The sequence below is a fragment of the Amphiura filiformis genome, chromosome 1 (assembly GCF_039555335.1).
Source record: "Amphiura filiformis chromosome 1, Afil_fr2py, whole genome shotgun sequence".
Lineage (NCBI taxonomy): Eukaryota > Metazoa > Echinodermata > Ophiuroidea > Amphilepidida > Amphiuridae > Amphiura > Amphiura filiformis.
Window position 1 is genome coordinate 81426690 of NC_092628.1, and position 22359 is coordinate 81449048.

At 37.5% G+C, this 22359-nt stretch overlaps 1 protein-coding gene across 1 annotated transcript; it reads left to right on the plus strand.

The window, feature by feature from the left end:
• The first annotated feature begins 7147 nt into the window (after positions 1-7147).
• On the plus strand, positions 7148-22020 carry LOC140154527 (uncharacterized). The gene is made up of 10 exons (XM_072177100.1): positions 7148-7318; positions 13793-13910; positions 14387-14557; positions 16519-16626; positions 17360-17470; positions 17806-17949; positions 18295-18377; positions 19803-19971; positions 20470-20594; positions 21568-22020. Exons 1-10 carry the CDS (start codon positions 7239-7241, stop codon positions 21575-21577), a joined length of 1119 nt encoding a protein of 372 aa, XP_072033201.1. The 5' UTR covers positions 7148-7238; the 3' UTR covers positions 21578-22020.
• Positions 22021-22359: the final 339 nt, after the last annotated feature.

Genomic DNA, 22359 nt, shown 5'->3' on the forward strand with positions numbered 1-22359 from the left:
TCCACTTTTTTCCTCACATATTATATTACGCCTATTTGACTCTGAAAGCACGAACGCCGCGCTGTGCAACATGAATCCTGGGGAGGGGGTAATTTTTTGATATGCATAAGTTTGTAGAAATCTAATTCGATTGCGATGAAGGGCAAATCCAAGCTTAGATTAAAAATTCTTAGAATAATAGATAAAAATTGATTAATTTAATTAAACTATAATTTAAATTAGGCCTAGATTACCTTTTCAGTTTTAAATTAATCAAATGATTTTCCCATTTGTATTGAATTTTTAATCTTGATTTGGAATCCATGTTAAGAATAAAAAGTCAATCTCAATGGATTTGAATTTTAATCTATAAGATTAGAAAATAGTAATCTAATTCAGATTAGTTTAATTTTAATAAATTAATAGATAATAGATTTCAAGGATTTAAAAATAAATCCTTATAGGATTGTAATTGGGACCAATCAATTTGAGATTTAAACTTAATCCTAAAGATTTGAATTTTAAAACTGTAAGGGAGTGTTCAGAAATACTTTGGTGGGGGGGGGGGCTGGTAAAAAGGGAGGGGGCCAACAAAGTTTTGGACCTTAAAAGAGGGGGTACCAAAAAGTTTTGGGTGGTAGGAAAGGGGGGACCAAAAAAGTTTTCCGCTTTAAAACCCACAATTTTTTTAGACCCTCTATATCACTTTTAACATGGGCAAGTTTGGGTTTTCAGTGCTTTTGTTTGATGGCACTTTGTGTACACATATCTATAAATTAATATAACATTAAAAATGATCAGCAACATCTGGGTTGGTCTGACAAATACTGGCACTTTTTATCGTAGAATTTTATATCTCTTCAAACATGATTATGTACCAATCTGATCAAAATACAACTAAATCAAGAAAATATTGCAAATACATTGGATTTTTTGCACGTAAACTGCACACTTCATTTTACTATTTCTTATTGCAAAATTATTTTATACACATAGGCCCGTGGGTAGATTTACCATAGGGCAGAGTGGGCACAGGCCCGGCACAGGCCCAGGTGCCACGGTCTTTGGGCCAACAGTGATAACTATGTACATTTGTGTGACCAAATTAATCTCATATTTGACCATTTTAGCTTTTTGCATAAATTAGTTCCAATTTTAACAATATTTGACCATTCAAGCTTCAATATGACCAAATTTTTGCATTTGTACTATCATAATAGCCACGGATCCAAATTATATGCTGATGTGCCTATGAACCTCAAAATAAGACCTCTATTTCATTAATACCTGTAAAATCAGATAAACACCCTGATTTGGGACAAATCTAAATTAAGTATAAAATGAAAATTTCCTTATGCTTGTATTTCATGCGCAACCGGGAATGTTTCAAACATTTACCTCCCTCAATGACATGTGACCCAGATACCACACCACTGGAAACAAAACTTTTAAGTATAATGTTTGTTATACGATAATGGTGGGGGGTCAAAAAGTTTTGTCTGTCACAAGAGGGGGTCAAAAAGTTTAGCGGTCCATCGAGGGGGAATCAAAAAGTTTTCGAGCGAAAAATTGGAGGAAGACCAGCCCCCCCTACCAGCCCCCCTAGTATTAATGAACACTCCCTAAGATTTAATTTTAAATCTGTATTAGGGCCTATATAATTCTAAATCTAATAGGCCAACTTGATTGATCCCTAATCACAATGCTTTACGATTTATTTTAAATCCTTGAAACGGTCTACAAATTAAAAGTTTAAGTTGCCTAAAAGTGAAGGATCCCAGCAAACACAAAACGTTTTCGACATCATTCGCAAAAAGTTATAAAAGGTTGTCAGAAAACGTTTAAATGTCGGGTTATATAAAGGGTATATTAAAAGTATAAAACGTTTATATAACCTTAAAAAATATTTTTGATAATCTACTGCTCAGCAAACAAAAATGTTTTACAGAAAACGTTTAAATGTCGGGTTATATAAAGGGTATAAAAACGTTTTAATAACATTCCAAAAACATTCTTGAAAACCTGATACAAAACATTCTAAACAGAATGTTATTTTGGGGTTGAAAAAATATTTTGCGAAAAATGTTTGCCCAAAATATTTTCAATAACGTTTTAAAAACGTTTTTATGACCTTTATATAACCCGACATTTAAATGTTATTAAAAGGTTTTGAAAAAAAACATTTTAAGAACATTCCTGTTTTTGCTGGGTTCAAATATTTTACCATAATGTTATTTAAGTATTGACACAATATTTGGCAAAAATATTTGCAAAAATAGTTTACAATAACATTTTTGAAAACATTTAAAAATATTGTTGTAGTGTGTTTTCATACAAAACGTTTTAAAACGTTATCATGACCTTTATATAACCCGACATTTTAATGTTATTAAAACGTTTTTACCTAAACCAAAAGCCAAAATATAACTTATTTAAAACGTTTTTAAAACGTTTTTGTGTTTGCTGGGATAAGTCAGTCAATAGTAGTTTCGGTATTTTTGAAATGAAAAATTTGGCAAAAAAGAACAAAACAGCAGTAGGCCTATAGTTGAAGCCTCATTCTCTACTAAGTATCAAATTACAGATTTGTCTTACACGGCTTTCAGCCCGGGCTTTCAGCTTAGCCACTAGCAAACTATGTCATCATCTATGACACTAACAAAGGTGCCAAAACCTGAATTTTGAGGATTTTTACGATCATCCCATTGACATGAATGGTGATCATCCCAAAAGTGGCTTCTGCCATCATACTTTTCCTCCAAGTTAAGCAATTTAACTAAAAGGAGCGATTGCCGAATAGGGTGCACTACTAGTCTTATTACAAGATTGCTCTATCCCAACACTAAACCCTAACCCTAAATTCCGTAAACTAGGTCTGGACTCATAAGGAACTAAAAATGTAATTTTTGCTCCGTATTCAGAAAATCGTAAATAGGCCTACCATCAATTTTTTATGACCCCCCGTTGCACCTCAGTTTAGTAGGCCTATCGATGTGCTGACATAGCATGCAAGTGGTTTAGCCAAAAGTCATGTGCAATTAATTGTGACATTTTACAAGACTCGAGACATGTAATTTATATAGAAAAATAAGCTCCATTATATGCTATTCAAATGGGGCTTAAATCTGCCAATAATGCCGTTTCCCTCGTGTTTTTGGGTTTTTTTTTTAATAAAAAAAAACGTTTTTAAATTTTTCATTTCAAAATACCCAATGACAATTTTAATGAATTTTTACTTTTAAAGGGGTAGGTCGTCTAGGTCCTATTTCGTAATCCACAGGCTCATCCCTACATTTTTCTCAAAAAACCCAAAAAAAAACAAGAAGAAGAAGAAGAAAAGAAAAGAAAGTGAGATTTTGATACCACTGGAAACCTCTGGCTATACATAATGTTTGTGGTAAAGAAGATTAATTCGGTTAACAAAAATATCGTGAAATTTATAAAGGTTCTGGTTATAACAGAACAAAATTAGGCCTACAGTGACAGTTTAGTCCCAGTTATAGGCCTATCATAACTCGCAAAACGCAAGAACGCGGTCGGTACGAAGTCCAAGGGACCCGAGGGCTCAATGACCCGAGCAAAAGCAAAAATGAAATAAAGGGGGAAAACTGAGAAAGTTTTCCATGGGCCTCCAAAGCCTGCTCCGAAGCTCTTGCTTTATTACGGCCCCTGGAAAGCTGAACTAGCACCCAAACAGCAGAGCTGTGTGATCATGTAAGGCCGTGTAAAATTAATATTTTGGTTCTCGTCCCTCCCTCCTCAATTTCTGGGATTTGTCAGATTTTTTTTTTTTTTTTTTTAGATTTTTTAATTTTTTAAGGCTTTGGAATGGTTTATGATATCTTCATACATATAAATAAGTTTATTAGAGAACAAGCATCACTTCCTAGTCTTTTTGTGGTACTCTAGGGGTTTATCCTCAGAATCTCACATTTGAAAAAAAAAAAAAAGGGGCCTCATCGTTTCCTCGAGCACTGTTGGAGAAGACCGAAAACTACTGACAATGCTAATTTTACATTGAAAAAAAAAAAAAAAAAAAAAACACCTCCTCCCTCATCAATTCATGAAAATCCTCTGGACGAGAGCCCCAACAGGAATTTTATACGGCCTAATATCAGGGTATTGAACCTTCGGGCTTGCCATACTGCGCGCCGCGTGCTCAGGTACGCCCGGCGCACGGGCCCGGCGCCTGTAGTGTACGCGACTTAACCCATGCGCGTAAGTTGAAAATCAGTACGCAAAGTTACCTATGGAAACCGCGCGAGATATGATTATCACAGTATCAGCAGTCCCGTTCCCGCTACTTCCCCACCATCCATCGACAAACGGGTCAGACATAGGCCTAATTGTGCAGACCTATACTATGGAATAATCACATCGCACGTAGGCCTACAGGTAGTCAGCAAAGCTCATCAACGACTGAAGTATAAATTACTGGGAATGATGGGAACTACTGTAAAGGTAAGGATTCCAACGTAAGACATGAAGCCCGGGGGGGGCACTCACATTCCCCAGCTATACGGGTATGTGCCGCGGCGACGACCCCCTTTTTCAGAGCCGCTAGCCGTTCCTTAGACCCACTAAATTCATTGATTGCCGCTCTTGAAGCCCAAAAAATTTTCATTGGCATTTTGATTGGCGTGTTTTCTGTCCCACTATTTCGCGCCCAAAAAGCTTCAAAGGGAATTTTTCATCGATTTCTTCCCCATTGAAACACATTGTATATAGGAATAAGGTGGATTTTGGGCGGGATTTTGGGCTCCTTGTACTTTGTAGTAGTGGCAACACTGGTTGGTTGATTGTAAACAGTGATTGCAGCACTGCCGGCCGGCGAGTGCCGAGGCCTTCAGCTGATAAACACTTTGCTGGAAATAAATGATTTTGAAATCTCTTTTGGGAATAAAATTGCCAAATATAAGGAAAAGTATCTCAAATAATTATGTACACGTCCTTGCAGCTGGCCATAACAGTGAATTAAAAGGTAATTTACGATCTACTGGTTCAGTGCCAATAGTGGAATGGTTGTCAAATTCTGCATACTTCACTCAATCGTCTCATGTAGCCTATGCATGACATTTTAATGTAGCCTAAATGTTTTTCTTTTAGTTACGGCACTGAAAAAATATTTTTGTGGGTTTGTTTTTATGGTGGGCTTTTAAATGCTGCTCGCTGCTGCTATAATTATCAGTAGGCTATAGGTAGGTCTGCAGGGTCTAGTAGGCCCTAATTTTGATCCGAATGCTGTTTTGCTTTGCTGAGATTTCCATATCGTAGGCCACCCCATCAGACCAATTTTACAGAAATCGATTCCTTTAAAAATCTGTGGCAAAAACGTAACGAAATTGAGCCCTGGTTTGGCCTGCATTGTTTAGTTCCGCGACCCCATTTTCAGATTTTGGCGGCTAATCAGTTCCCAAGACCCCCTTTTTGGCTGGTTAATTAGTTCCCAAGACCCCCCCTTTTGGCCGGCCAATCAGTTCCCTAGACCCCTTTTGGCCGGCCGATCAGTTCCTTAGACCACGAGTTCGAAACTGGCGGTGGCACACCCCAACAAAAAAAAAATTCGAGTGCCCCCCCCCGGGACATGAAGAAGTATGATCATTAGGCCTAGAAGCCACAACTTGTAATTTTTGTATTATGCCAATCAAGAACTGAGTCAACTGTTATAGAGGGGTTTTGAAAACTAAATTTCAAATCAACCTGCCCATCGATCCAACTTACAGGTGTCTTTTAGTCATGTAGTAGCTGTAGGCCTACAGAGAAGCCCGAGGAGAAGAGCAGACTTGATCCAAGCATAACATTAATATTCTCAGGAATTGACAACATAAATCAAACATACATGTTCCAATGAATTAGCAGGCTATCAAGCTACAAGAGGCCCAACCATGAAGCAACACACGAGAGTAGATAGATAAGCCTACTTCCAATCCCCGGCCAAAGTTGTAACAGGCTGGAATAGATAGTACCAAAATTAATTATACAGTGTTAGCACATATCATCATGGACTTCAAAACCAAACTTCAAACCTTTCTGGGTTACTAAGGGCCGAAGCCCACTCACCCAAGCCACATTACATGATTATGACCCGACCCTCCCCTAACAAGGAACTTGCAACCAAGTGAGAAGAGGGGGACAAGTTCGTGTAAATTCACCACTAGCCGGATTTATATTGTTCAGTTTATCATTAATGAAAGAACCAACATTTACTATGTAATCCACATCGTCATCGTCATTAAAACAATATTTATACCTTTGTCTCTGTGTTCTGTGAAAAGATGTGGGTTTTCGGCGCAGATTCCGACTCAGAATACGTCGAGTATGAAGATGAATTGATCAATCCCGGAAAAGAGTTTAATATGAGAACAAAAGATGCTATCAGTGTGAAGGCTCAACGAAGACACGTCAAGCTTGGAATCCAAAGAAAGACAGGGTATTACCAGGTAAGGATCATTATGGGACTTTGAGTTTATATGCCCAGCCATTGGGTAAACCGGTGGTGATACCAGAACAAAATGGGGGAGGCATGGGGGAAAAGTGAATTTCAGGGAGGGCGGTGACAAAATCCGACAAAATAATGTTTGATTTAGTTTGTTTTAAACGACCTTCCCGTACTTTGACAAAGTAGGTATCTACTGCTGATAGTGGTCTTGATAAAGTAGCTATAATACTGCTGTTATAAGTTTTTATAAAGTTGCTATCTATTGCTGATAGGGGACTTGATGAAGTAGCTATCTACTGCTGATAGGGTCTTGATGAAGTAGCTACAATACTGCTGTTATAAGTTTTTATAAAGTTGCTATCTACTGCTGATAGGGGACTTGATGACGTAGCTATCTACTGCTGATAGGGTCTTGATGAAATAGCTATCCCGGGGTAGCTATCTACTGCTGACAGAATCTTGATGAAGTAACTATCTACTGCTGATAGTAGTCTTGATGACGTAATTATAAAAAAAAAAAATTAAAAACCCTCTAAAACAACCCAAATATGAGAGGGTTAGGGCTCGCATGCACCACCCTCATCTCAGATAGTCCTATATGATGAAACGCATAAATGGCCAACGTTGATTGGTGAAAACCTTATTGGCCGAACAAATCTATTTCAAACATGCAACAATAGACAATCGCGTCTGTTTATTATTATTCTCTTTTATAGCTGCAAACTCGCAATTCAAGTCGTTCCGGTCGTCCTACCACCACCCATTTCTATAGCGGACATCACTGGGAAATTGGACCCGTGTCGAGTTTAGGGGTAGGGAAATGGACTTCGATGAGAAAATGCGAAATCCACTCTTACTGGAGCATACGACAAGGAGACTGACTCTGGCCGCTGTTGACGGGTAAGTATCGAACGGGATGTTACAAGTTGTATTAAACTAAATGTTGCATTAAGGAAACCACATTTAGTTCCTGATAATGTTGATAATGTCAATACAAAGAGAGGTTTTTCTTTTTCAGTACATTTCTTTTGAGTAGTAATTATTATTATTTCAACGATTAATTGCACAGCTTAAAATAGCTATTGATGACTTCCAAGTATCTACTTCTATCTACTTGATTGCTATTAATGATGAATTGTTAGTAGCTTTCTAACTATCAAAATGGGCAACTGCAGATCCGTCAGATAACGCTTTTCCAATGGGAAATGAACTCTGCTGCTTGGATGATGTCACGATGAGCTTAGCATTTATTCCGTTGTTGAAAAGCGTGTTCCGACGGATCTGCACTTGACCGGCCTCCTATCTATACTGTTGATATCCAGCTTGTGATTGATAGTGATCTTGATGGATGAAGTAGCTATATCTACTGCTGATAATGTACTTTCTGAAGTAGCTATCTAGGCCTACTGCTGATAGTATTTTGATGAAGTATATTATCTATCGCTGATAGTGGTCTTGATATAGTAGCTATCTACTGCTGATAGTGGTCTTGATGAAGTAGCTATCTACTGCTGATAGTGGTCTTGATGAAGTAGCTATCTACTGCTGATAGTGGTCTTGATAAAGTAGGTATCTATTGCTAATAGTGGTCGTGATGAAGTTGCTATCTATTGCTGATAGTGGTCGTGGTGAAGTAGCTATCTACTGCCGATTTTGATCTTGATGAAGATTAAGTGGTCACTTCTGCTGATAGCGGTCTTGATGAAGTAGCTACCTAGATATCTACTGCTGATATTGGTCTTGATGAAGTACCCAGCAAACACAAAACGTTTCCTACATCATTCGCCAAATGTTAGAAAAGGTTGTCAGAAAACGTTTAAATGTCGGGTTATATAAAGGGTATAAAGGGTATAAAACGTTTTCATAACATTTTTGATAACCTCCTGCAAATATTCTAACATAATGTTATTTAAGTGTTGACAAAATATTTAGAAAAAATGTTTGCAAAAAATATTTCACAATAACATTTGGAAAACATTTTAAAAATAGTTTTGTAGTGTGTTTTCATACATAACGTTTTAAATAACCCGACATTTGAATGTTATCAAAACGTTTTTACCAAAACCAAAAACCCAAAATATAACCTGTTTAAAACGTTTTAAAAACGTTTTGTGTTTGCTGGGTAGCTCTCTAATGCAGCCCGATGGTCTTGATGAAGTAGCTATCTAATGCAGCCCGATAGTGGTCTTGATGACATAGTTACATCTACTGCTGATAATGGTCTTTCTGAAGTAACTGTCTACTGCTGATAGGTACAAGGTGTCCTGATGAAGTAGTTATATACGGCTGATAGTGGCCTTGATGAAGTAGCTGTCTACTGCTGATAGTGGTCTTGACGAAGAAGCTATCTACTGCTCATAGTGGTCTTGATAAAGTAGCTATCTACTGCTAATAGTGGTCTTGTTGAAGTAGCTCTATCTACTGCTGATAGTGGTATTGATGAAGCAGTAATATACTGTGGATAGTGGCCTTGATGAAGTATATAGGTATCTATTGCTGACAGTGGTCTTAATTGGTGAAGGAGCTATCTACTGCCGATTTTGATCTTGATGAAGTAGCTATCTACTGCTGATATTGGTCCTGATGAAGTAGCTATCTACCGCTGATAGAGGTCTTGATGAAGTAGGTATTTACTGCTGATAGTGGTTTTGATGACGTTTCTATCTAACTGCTGATAGGGGTCTTGATGAAGTAGCTATCTACTGCTGATAGTGTTTTGATGAAGTACCTATCTAACCGCTGATAGGGGTCTTGATGAAGTAGCTATCTACTGCTGATAGTAGTCTTGATGAAGTAATTATACACCTGCTTAATTAATCAATAGTGGTCTTGATGAAGTACCTATATCTACTGCTGATAGTAGTCTTGATGAAGTAGCTATCTACTGCTGATAGCAGTCTTGATGAAGTAGCTATCTACTGCTGATAGTAGTCTTGATGAAATACCTACATCTACTGCTGATAGTAGTCTTGATGAAGTAGCTATCTACTGCTGATAATGGTCTTGATGAAGTAGCTATCTACTGCTGATAATGGTCTTGATGAAGTAGTTATATAATGCTGATAGTGGTCTTGATGAAGTACCTATATCTACTGCTGATAATGGTCTTTCTGAAGTAGCTATCTACTGCTGATAGTGGTCTTGATGAAGTAGTTATATAATGCTGATAGTGGCCTTGCTATCTATTGCTGATAGTGGCCTTGATGAAGTAGCTATCTACTACTGATAGTAGTCTTGATAAAGTTGGTATCTATTGCTGAGTGGTCTTGACGAAGTAGTTATATACTGCTGTAGTGGCCTTGATGAAGTAGCTATCAACTGCTAATAGTGGTCTTGATGAAGTAGCTATCTAATGCTAATTATAGTGGTCACTTCTGCTGATATAGTTGTCTTGATGAAGTAGCTACCTAGCAACCTACTGCTGATAGAGGTCTTGAAGAGGTAGCTATCTAATGCAGCCCGATAGTGGTCTTGATGAGGTAGCTATCTACTGCTAATAGTGGTCTTGATGAAGTAGCTATCTACTGCTGATAATGGTCTTGATGAAGTAGCTATCTACTGCTGATAATGGTCTTGATGAAGTAGTTATATAATGCTGATAGTGGTCTTGATGAAGTACCTATATCTACTGCTGATAATGGTCTTTCTGAAGTAGCTATCTACTGCTGATAGTGGTCTTGATGAAGTAGTTATATAATGCTGACAGTGGCCTTGCTATCTATTGCTGATAGTGGCCTTGATGAAGTAGCTATCTACTACTGATAGTAGTCTTGATAAAGTTGGTATCTATTGCTGAGTGGTCTTGACGAAGTAGTTATATACTGCTGTAGTGGCCTTGATGAAGTAGCTATCAACTGCTAATAGTGGTCTTGTTGAAGTAGCTATCTACTGCTGATAGTGGTCTTGATGAGGTACTATCTAATGCAGCCCGATAGTGGTCTTGATGAGGTAGTTATCTACTGCTAATAGTGGTATTGATGAAGTAGCTATATCTACTGCTGATGATGGTCTTTCTGAAGTAGCTATCTACTGCTGATAGGTGTTTTGATGAAGTAGTTATCTATTGCTGATAGTGGTCCTGAAGAAGTGGCCTTGATGAAGTAGCTATCTAGTTATCTACTGCTGATAGTGGTCTTGATGAAGTAGCTATCTAATGCAGCCCAAAAGTGGTCTTGATGAAGTATCTACTGCTAATAGTGGTCTTGTTGAAGCAGCACTATCTACTGCTGATAATGGTCTTTCTGAAGTAGCTGTCTACTGCTGATAGGTGTCCTGATGAAGTAGTTATACGGCTGATAGTGGCCTTGATGAAGTAGCGGTCTACTGCTGATAGTGGTCTTGATGAAGTAGCTATATCTATTGCTGATAGTGGTATTGATAAAGTAGTAATATACTGCTGATAGTGGCCTTGATGAAGTAGCTGTCTACTGCTGATAGTGGTCTTGATGAAGTATGTATCTACTGCTGAGAGTGGTCTTGATGAAGTAGCTATCTACTGCCGATTTTGATCTTGATGAAGTAGCTATCTACTGTTGATATTGGTCCTATTGAAGTAGCTATCTACTGCTGATAGTGGTCTTTCTGAAGTAGCTATCTAACCTCTGATAGTGGTCTTTCTGAAGTAGCTATCTACTACTGATAGTGGTCTTACTTGTTGAAGTAGTTATATATTGCTGATAGTGGCCTTGATGAAGTAGCTATCTATTGCTGATAGTGGCCTTGATGAAGTAGTTATATACTGCTGATAGTGGCCCTGATGAAGTAGCTATCAACTGCTAAGAGTGATGCTGTAGCTATCTAATACTGATATTAGTCTTGATGAAGTAGATATCTACTGCTAATTATAGTGGTCACTTCTGCTGATATAGTGGTCTTGATGAAGTAGCTACCTAGCAATCTACTGCTGATAATGGTCTTGATGAGGTAGCTATCTACTGCTAATAGTGGTCTTGTTGAAGTAGCTCTATCTACTGCTGATAATGGTATTTCTGAAGTAGTTATCTACTGCTGATAGGTGTCTTGATGAAGTGTTTATACACGGCTGATAGTGGCCTTGATGAAGTAGCTATCTACTGCTGATAGGTGTCTTGATGAATTGGTTATACACGGCTGTAGCCGTAGCCACTGCTGATAGTGGTCTTGATATAGTAGCTATCTACTTCTAATTATAGTGGCCACTTCTGCTGATATACGGTAGTGACCTTGATGAAGTAGCTACCTAGCTGTCTACTGCTGATAGTGGTCTTGATGAAGTAGCTACCGTAAAATGGGGTAACTTCGGTCAGCGGGGTAACTTTGGTCGGTCAAATACATTTTTTTAAATGGTCATATTTTCGTACAGCAATATTGTTTTTAGTCATAGTTGGTGTCAATTTGTTAAGAAATATGTTTGGAAGAAATAATAGTCGCTCATGTGTAATTTCCTTGAAATTTACTTAAAAAAGCGGATTTTTGACCAAAAATCAGCATTTTTTTACATTTTTTCAGAAAAAATAAAAATCGATATTTGTGAGCAAGGATGTGTGTTTGATTAATTGTGCAAGGTTTCAAATGTCACAAAAAACAACAACTTGCTCATATTCAGCGAAGATCAATTTTTTTGATTTTTTTCCTTCATGGAATGTAATACTGTGACCAAAGTTGCGGGGTAGCTTTGGTCAGGTCATTTTTAACCCCTAAGGCACCCTTACAAAATTATTAACAAATCTTTTTCAACTTCAAGGTGTAGAAGGGAACCCTAATGTCACAAAAAAGAGTTAATTAGAAATATACTTGGTTTTGTTTGGAAGCAGTGGTTTAAAAACTCTGAAAAGTGCCCAAAGTTACCCCATTTTACGGTATCTAATGCAGCCCGATAGTGGTATTGATGAAGTAGCTATATACTGCTAAGTAATAGTGGCCTTGATGAAGTAGCTCTATCTACTGCTGATAATGGTCTTTCGGAAGTAGTTATCTACTGCTGATAGGTGTCTTGATGAAGTGGTTATACACGGCTGATAGTGGCATTGATGAAATAGCTATCTACTGCTAATAGTGGTCTTGTTGAAGTAGCTCTATCTAGTATCTACTGTTGATAATGGTCTTTCGAAAGTAGTTATCTACTGCTGATAGGTGTCTTGATGATGTGGGTATACACGGCTGATGATAGTGGCCTTGATGAAGTAGATATCTACTGCTGATAGTAGTCTTGATGAAATAGCTATCTACTGCTGATAGTGGTCTTGATGAAGTAGTTATATACTGCTGAGTGATAGTGTTCCTGATGACGTAGATATCTGCTGCCGATTTTGGTCTTGATGAAGTAGCTCTACTGCTGATATTGGTCCTGATGAAGTAGCTATCTACTGCTGATATTGGTCCTGATGAAGTAGCTATCTACTGCTGATATTGGTCCTGATGAAGTAGCTATCTACTGCTGATATTGGTCCTGATGAAGTAGCTATCTACTGCTGATATTGGTCCTGATGAAGTAGCTATCTACTGCTGATAGTAGTCTTGATAAAGTAATTATACGTCTGATTAAAAAAACCCTACATAATCTACTACTGATAATGGTCTTTCTGAAGTAGTTATCTACTGCTGATAGGTTTCTTGATGAAGTGGTTATACATGGCTGATAGTGGCCTTGATGAAGTAGCTATCTACTGCTGATAGTGGCCCTGATGAAGTAGATATCTACTGCCGATTTTGGTCTTGATGAAGTAGCTATCTACTGCTGATATTGATCCTGATGAAGTAGCTATCTACTGCTGATTGTAGTCTTGATGAAGTGGCTATCTACTGCTGATAGTGGTCTTACGGAAGAAGATATCTACTGCTGATAGTGGCCTTGATGAAGTAGCTATCTATTGGTGATAGTGGTCTTGAGGAAGTATCTATCTACTGCTGAGAGTGGTCTTGATGAAGTAGCTATCTACTGCTGATAGTGGTCTTGGTGAAGTATATATCTGCTGATATTGGTCGGATGAAGTAGCTGTCTACTGCTGATAGTTTTCTTGATGAAGTAGCTATACCTACTGCTGATAGTGGTCTAGTTATATAATACTGCTGATAATGGCCTTGATGAAGTAGCTATCTATTGCTGATAGTGGTCTTGAGGAAGTAGCTATCTACTGTTGAGATTGATCTTGATGAAGTAGCTATCTAATGCTGATAGTGGTCTTGATGAAGCAGCTATCTACTGTTGATAGTGGTCTTGATGAAGTAGCTATCTACTGCTGATAGGGGCCTTGATGAAGTAGCTATCTACTGCTGATTGTGGTCTTGATGAAGTAATTATACACCTGAAGTAAAAACAAAAAAGCAACTGTGCAAAGAAATAAAAAGTGAATTGTACATTTTGTATGTCATTAATAATATTTTGTTTGCGTACAGTGCCATGGAGTTGGAGCAAATGCGGCGGACTAAGCATGAGGAACGGGAGAGAGAGATGGCAGTTAGGCTTTACTCGCCAATCAACAGGGAACTTGTTCGACTTATTGCATTCAATGTGGTAAATATAGTTGTGAATTTGGTTTAAAAAAAGATAAACATTATCTGTAAAAAAAATTTTCATTGGTGAGAGAAAGAGGGCAGTGTTTTTAAATGAATGAACTTATAAAAACACTGCAAAAAAGGCTTTAGGTACTGTTTTGTCGACAAAATCGGAAACTTTGAATAAAATGATAATATTACTCAAACTTGCATAAAATTATGTTTGAGGGTACTAGGCATACATGTGATATTTGTAACACATAAAGCAATCGACCATACGCAATACAGGGGTTGGAATTAGTAGTGATTTTGCTTGTCTTACCTCAACTGTTCCACTCGAAAATAAAAGGGGACATTAAGGGGACATTTCTGACAGTGAAATCTAACTGCTTATGGGAAAAAGATTAAAAGTATTTTTTTTATTATGAAAATGTTACATTATAGCTTTAATTTACAACCATATTTCTTGTTTTACACACATCTTCGATGCAACAGGATGAGGAAAAGAAAGAAAAAAGGGCCTACCATGTTCTAGTAGAGACAGAAAAAGAAAGTGTATTACAACAATTACTTCATGGCACACATCAGAAATCTGTGGATGAACTGATGGAGGAAGAAAGGGAAAGACGTGTGCAACTCCTGGAAGATCTGACAGACGCTGATAAGGTATAGAATGAACGTTCTGAAAATGAAATCTCACTTCAACGAATATTGGGCTATTCCAGTTGAAATCCACACTCCACCTGTGGAAGATTTTGGAAACACCTTCCACAGAGGGAGCAAGTTTTTCAAATGTAATCAGTCAAAGTTAATCATTTTGAAACCCATACTCCCTCTGTATTATGGCTTTACCTATATCTTCCACAATATTTATTGGTGTATTTCAGATGAAAGTTGCCCGATTGTCTATTCTATTGGAATTTTTTGGTCGGGGGGGGGGGGGCAAAATAAAATTTGGGGGGCACATATGAAAAAAGTACAGTTGCATCAGGCTTTATTTGGACGATTTGGTAATTTATACATACTATGTTCGCCCATTATCAGGATGGAAATGGCTTTATCTTTACAATGTGCACACGTAGATTGAAATTTTGTTGTATTTTACACTATTTTGGCCCATGATCGGGCTGTTGGTAGAAAAGGGGCTCCTTGCCCCTTTTCTTTTCCTTTACCCTCCTAATTTTCTCTTTCACTTTTTGTCAGAGGGGCACTTTTTTCGTTCATTTTTTGTCAGGGGGCACTCTTCCCCCACCCACCCCACCCCCGCTGGCTATCGGCGTCAAGGACATAGTCGTAGCTCTCACATGCCGTTTAGTCTGTTCAATTTGCTTGTTTTTATCTCGAGATATGCTTACTTAACAACGAAAGGGTAAAATCACAATTGTGCCACTTTTACATGGGAAGAGGGCTGTACATGTAAATCAATGATAGCATCAAGTTTATCAAGAGTTACTTCATGAAATCAAAATAATGCATCAATTACACAACAATACAAAATTGTTTTTAATGTTTTGTCATGATAAAGGTATAATGAATCTCTTTTTACTCTTACGTAAAATTAAACGATAAATAAATATTTCACATTCTGCTGTAAAATTAAATACATGTGCATGTCAATGATTTTACCATGGTAAAAACTGTTATTTTTGTCATTCAAGACATGTTAAAAGACAAACAAATATTACACACTTATGGGTTAATGAACTTTGACAAGTTCATGAAATTTGATAAATTCATGAAGTTAGACAAAATAATGCACGCGCGTTGGTGTTGATGCGTCTAATGCACGAGCCCGAGGGGAATGCATTAGACGCATCAACATCAGCTATCATTGATTTACATGTACAGCCCTATTCCCTAGTAAAAGTGGCACAATTGTGATTATACCCTTTCGTTCGTAACTAAACATATCTCGAGATTAAAAAGAGCAAATTGAACAGAATAAACGGTATTTGAGAGCTAAGACTGTACCCTTGACGTTGATATAAGCATCATGTCACAACAGTATTTTCTAATCACCAAAGAGGGCGCTTTTCACTTGCACAATTTTTTTTTGAGACAGGCTGTATTATAGAAGTGTGTTCTTATCTTCTTTTTTTTTCATTATTTCGGCTTAGGTTGGTCTTAACTCTGGAATTATGGAAACTGATAAGGCACCAGAAACAGTACAATCTTTGGATTAACGTCAATGTTGCCTCGATGCTTGCTATTGATAAAGATTCATATGTTATCAAAATTAACAATAGTTAATTAATTGATTTCATAAATAATAAGGATCAACCAACCATCAATGGTTGATCAAAAGATTGAACTAATTTGTTTCCACTGCCTAAAAAGCATGATTGTCACTCCAATTTCAACCATTTTTGGCAGTATCTTAGTCAGAGTTTAAGTAGGAGAGGCAAAGCCAAATTTGTCATCCCCATTTTCCAACTTATTTTTGTCCCTTTTTAGTCATTTTGAGGACACTTTACTCTTTGCCGTCCCAAAAAAACTTCAAGTATATCAAAATTCAAATTCAAAATTCAAGGTACATCTCCACTTATTATATTTGTTTTCATTTTAGGAGCCCCCTTCCGGGGCCCCTTTTGACATTGTTTGCTTTCCTTTTGATCTGATATATACAGTGTACCAATGACATGGACTTACAGGCGGTTCTAAAAGGTCTATCCAAAACACATAAGGTGATGCAAGCTTTCCAGTTTGAGCTTATGGGTGCAATAACTGATCTTGAGGTAAGCCAGTCAAGTGGTATGAAATACAACTGAGATTAATGGGAAGTTGTGTGACACATTATATTATGTGTTAAGTATTGTCATGAATGGTAGCTTGAACACATGGGAAAGGTGTGTCTATTTGGTGCAAATATAGATTCTTAAGAAATTACAGTTTGTTTATTATTTTGATAAATAACAAAAACAACACACTGTACTTTGCTCTGTTGCCTGAACATTACTGAATGAAATAACACCATAGGCATAGAACCTGGGGTGGGGATACCCCCCCTATTTTTGACAGGGGGTGGTCCATACAATCATCCCCTCTCCCCTTAATTAAAGTTGACACCTGTATGTGAGTTTCTGTCCAAATTAACCTTATATATTGGCCATTTTAGCCTAAAAAGTGCCAATTTTTGCACACTAATTTGCATGCATGTATTCCACTTTAGCACCATATTTGACTAGTTTAGCTTCAATATGCCAAATTTTTTTGACCGCATTTGTACAATAAAGTTATTCTGTCGCCAAAAGGGGCTGCATTCACTATACTTCAAGAAATTTAAGCTCATCCCCCATGTCAAAAAGAAATCTATGCCACTGAATGACACTCATCTGATTTACAATTCATAATGTTGTTTTTGAAGAAAAAAAATGTTAAAATAAAGTCTGCTCCTGAGTACTGTATAATATACAGACTGAAGAGTGTCCGATATTAATTCTCACCTTTTTTTACATACCTGTATAATAGGAAGTGAGTCATGAAGAAAGCCATGCTGTTGATGATCTCTACTTGGAACTCAAGGATGACTTTGTCTCCAGCTTTAGAAGAGCTACACTTCTCATGAAATTCCATATGGCTGTAAGAATCTATGGCATCTGTTGCATGCCACAACAATGTGCTCAATGAGCTTTTTATAAATATGCAGATGTGAGAGGATATATTTGGAGCGATTACCAAATAGGATGCAACTCTACTAGTCTTATTACAAGACTGCCCTACCCCAACCCTAACCCTAAATGAGGATTGGACTCAAGTCTAGCAAGTTGCACCCTATTTGGTAATTGGTGGTAGTGGTGGGGGGGGGGGGTGTTCTATAAAATATTTATCTTTTTACAGTTAAGTTAAAGTTACCCAAGTGAACTTGAACAGCACATGAATTCTTTTGCAAACTCTCCATTATTTTCTGTTTCTAGGAAGAAAATGAAAAACGTCGACGCATGGCCGACGCCAGGGCCATTTATACTGGGAGGAAAGGTGTTGATTCATATTTCAAGAAATCATTGAATGAGAAAGCAGAAATGCAAGAAGAGTTGACTCGAATGTTTGCTGGTGTTATTGTAAGTAAAACAACCCAATATTAGTTTTGGTTTTATCCCAAATGAAGCGCTGCTCACAAGCTTACTAGCTTTGTAATAATATACCATAAAGATCTGCCTAATAGCGCATATCGGCTCCCTTGACATAACTGGAATTTTAGGCACAACTAAAAGTGCCCTCCTGTGAAAATTTAACTATGAAATAAGGGCACATGCCCTTATTTCTTGGGGGAAATGCCCCCATAGTGCCACCACTGCACTGTGTGCAGTTTGTTGACATGCCTATCTGGTAATGTACTGTGCCAAAATTTGTTTTCATCAAATGTTGTGACAATATTTTAATTTTTATTACCTTTTTAACTCTAGCAAGAAGTAACACAAAAAGAATATGTTATGGAAAATGACACCCAAGAACACAAGACCGATGCACAGGAACAACTGCTACACAGGTATGTCCAATTCAAATGATGTAGGAAAAATTGGAATCATTTCAGTGATTTAGAGAGAAAGCACATATCAACTGCTCAGTACCAGTAGTGGGCAAGTGCAATAGCTGCAATATGTATCTGCCAGATGAGTACTATATATATGTTCAAAAGGCAGCTACTGCACTTACCTACTTCTGGCATTGAGCAATCAATATCAGGAAGACACAGACAGACAAGGGTGTTTTCTGAAACTCATCCAAGCATAAGGATTCGTTCTCCAATTGAGCAGTGGTAATTATTGCCATATTGTATGCAGGCTAGCAGACGGAGTGTTTCTAAAATTGTGATCAGGTTGTGATCATAATGTGAACCTTTATGTGGAAAAATTAAAATAAGTTGAGGGATGCAATGATGATAACACAACATTTTCTCAATGCCATTCCCTTTGCTGAAAGCAATTTTGATGTTGGTTACAATTTTCAGAAGTTTGTATATGTATGGAAATGTCTCAATTGTAACATTTGTTCTTGTTTTTGAGAAACACCCTGTATTACTGATGTTAGTCGTAATGATGTAGCTGTGTAATGCTGATAGAGATCTTAATGAAGTAGCTATCTATTGCTGATCTTGATGGACATGATGTACCAGCTTTCTATAACTGCTAATAGTGGTCTTTATAAAGTGCTAGTTACAGCTGCTATTGGTCTTGATGAAGTAGCTATCTACGGCTGATAGTGATCTTGATGTAGCAGCTATCTACTGCTGATAGTAGTTTTGATGAAATAGATGTATTGCTGATGTTGGTCTTGATGAAGCAGCTGTCTACTCCTGATAATGGTCTTAATGAAATAGCTAGCTACTGCTGATAATGGTCTTGATGGAGTAGCTATCTACTGCTGATATTGGTCTTGATGAAGTAGCTATCTACTGCTGACATTGGTATTGTTGAAGTAGCTATCTACTGCTGATATTGGTCTTGAAGAAGTAGCTATAGCTATCTACTGCTGACATGATTGGTATTGTTGAAGTAGCCATCTACTGCTGATAGTGGTCTTGGTGAAATAGCCATCTACTGCTGATAGTGGTCTTGACGAAGTAGCTATCTACTGCTGACATTGGTATTGTTGAAGTAGCTATCTACTGCTGATATTGGTCTTGAAGAAGTAGCTATAGCTATCTACTGCTGACATGATTGGTATTGTTGAAGTAGCCATCTACTGCTGATAGTGGTCTTGGTGAAATAGCCATCTACTGCTGATAGTGGTCTTGACGAAGTAGCTATCTACTGCTGATATTGGTCTCGATCTACTTTTAATACTGATTTACAATAATATGGGAATGTCGTCAGGTATACATTATTTGACACACATCCCTGGACTTGTAGCTGTGAATTTAAAACCCTTTCCTGCAGTCTATGTCAATCTATCAATCTCTCATTTATTTTAGGTTAGCCATCATGCAAGCTGACCAAGCAGCTGCTAGAGAACGTGTTGATCGTGTCCATGAAATGGAGGAAGAACTCTGCGGGAAATCCGACCCCTTCAAGGAACATGTCAAGGATATCATTTTGAATGTACAGGAGCAAATGCTAATGAATAGATTCCACGGAAAAAGGGTAAGCTATTGCATTAAATGTTATCTGTGCATGCTCAGATAGTGAGAACCAATCAGAGCAAATATTAAAAAAATGGGAACCATGCATTGAATGTATATGAAGAGCTTTGTTGCAAAACCCCTTACATCCACTTGCCCAATCACTGATATAAGGGGGTTTTCAACGAAAGCAGTTTTTGGTGGGATGCTCATCCTACCCAAGCATCGCGTATTTAGAGTCACTAGCAAGTAAAAACATTGGTGTTCCATTTTTGTCTAGCTCATACTTAAATTAACTAGTCTAATAGTCCTGCCGGACCAGCATTGTTGAATATATACTGCCCTGAAGGCAAAATCCATTGCCAAGGAAAATTGTCTCCAGTCGTGTCTCAAAAAGATGCATGGAAAAGACAAATCAATGTAATGTCTTAAGTTTAAACCAAACAAAATCTTATCTGTAATGATTGCAGATGACTTCACATACTTGTAATCATCTTCTTTTACTTTACGCACTTAATAGATTATGTTTAGACAGCCTTCACGGAGGGAGTATGACCAGGAATATTATGAAGCTGAAAGTCCACAAGATCGTAAACTACGGGAAGCACGAATGAAATCCAGGCGACATATCAATGTCATTGTAACGTAAGTCAAGCTGAAAATGAATGCCCACGCTCCTGTCATGAAACCATGACAAAGTGCCCACAGGGAGGTTACTGGACGCAAACTGAACCCAGCGGGTCTATGTAATTTCACATACTTTCACAAACACTGTTTGTTCATTTGAAATTCTCACTGTAAGCAACTCCAGCTATCCTACTGTGCTAGCCACAGTTACAAGCTTGTCTTAAGGAAGCTTGGATGAGAGTTCAAAGATCTTAGTTGCAGGGGCGTAGCAAGAGCATCACGGGCCCATGGACAAGGAGCAGTCCGGGCCCTTTTAACCAGTGCGGGATTTACCTTATAGGGGCCCTCGGCCAGGCCAAAATTTGGAGGCCCCGAACTCACGTGCCGAGGAGGGCATGTGCACTCAAGTCAGTGGCCAAGTTTTGGTTTACGTATAATATAGAGGGGAACTAACATGTTTTGATCGGATGTTACTAGGACATTTGCGTGTAAAGCATGCGAAAAATTCAATTTCAGACTATTTTAGCCCCAGATCAACATGAATTTTGCTATTTAGATGCGGAAATTTTACAAGTTGGCCAAAAAACATGCAGTTATTGGGGACAAAAGAAAGATGCATAGGGCAATTTTGGGGGGCCTGGACCCAGGCCCATCACCCAATGGTAAATCCGGCCCTGCTCTCTCCATTATCAGACCTTATTTCATTTTCGCTTTTGTGCTCGGGGGCCCCTGAACCCTCAGGCCCATGGACTTCATCCACCCTGTCCCCCCGCTTGCTACGCCCCTGCTTAGTTGCTGGTGATCACTTTATTATTCCATGAACTTTATGTATGCCAAATACTAGTGCCTTTTTGTTAAGTCATAGATAAACAAATAAGGTGCTTTAAGTGTTTCTGTTTCAGTGTTGTAGAGAATTTTTTAATCTTTAGAAACACAGTCTTAAAATATGTTAAGGTTTTAATATTAGACCATATTTCTGTTTTTCTTTCAGTGAGTATTGAAGAGATTTTACCATGGATGCAACCAATTGGCAGCAATTTTGATTCTATTCTTTGATTTGACAACAAACATTTCAAAGCATTTTACTATTTTATTACAACTATGGGATAAATCAAACAAGTTGATACTACTTCATTTGCTACTTTTTTGATAAGGGTATCACAAACTTTGACTTTTTTCTACTTTTTTTAAACTTAATTTTTTCATAACAGTAGAAAGAGTGCAACAAAATGACAGAACAACTACAATGATTTTTAGATTCATAAACTTTGTTTTTTTAATAATCAATGTTGGAATACAACAATAGCAATACACCGATAGATAAATTACTATTCAGCATAACTTTGATGCAATACTAACTGTATTCATAAATATTTATTACATGGAATACACTTGAACACATGAATAAACCGAGGGTGCATTATAAATACAGCTTATATCATACATTTCTTTATAATACAGTACTGAGTATACAAAATATCTTACAGTAGCAAATTTTTCTCTGTACAGTATGTTAAAGAGTTGACCTTATATAGCACCCTTGGGTCATAGGTCACTTCTATATAAAGTTGCCGTTTCACTTTCAACTTGGGGATTTTTTGAAGCATGCGTATAGAAAACGTTTGTGCATTCTAATAAATTAACATAATAAGAATTTAAGAAAGTCATCAACAATAAAGAATATTATACACGGTTTCTGAAAACATGATGTCCAATAACATGGCTCCATATATCCACAATAAATAGTTTTATATATACAAGTGTGGATTTGTATAGTACACAA

Excerpts from the sequence above, each read along its gene's own strand:
- LOC140154527 (XM_072177100.1), top strand. The coding sequence starts at position 7,239 with ATGGACTTCGATGAGAAAATGCGAAATCCACTCTTACTGGAGCATACG. Across the intron at positions 14,558-16,518 it reads ATCTGACAGACGCTGATAAG|TGTACCAATGACATGGACTT; the intron begins GTATAGAATGAA and ends TGATATATACAG. Across the intron at positions 16,627-17,359 it reads GTGCAATAACTGATCTTGAG|GAAGTGAGTCATGAAGAAAG; the intron begins GTAAGCCAGTCA and ends CCTGTATAATAG.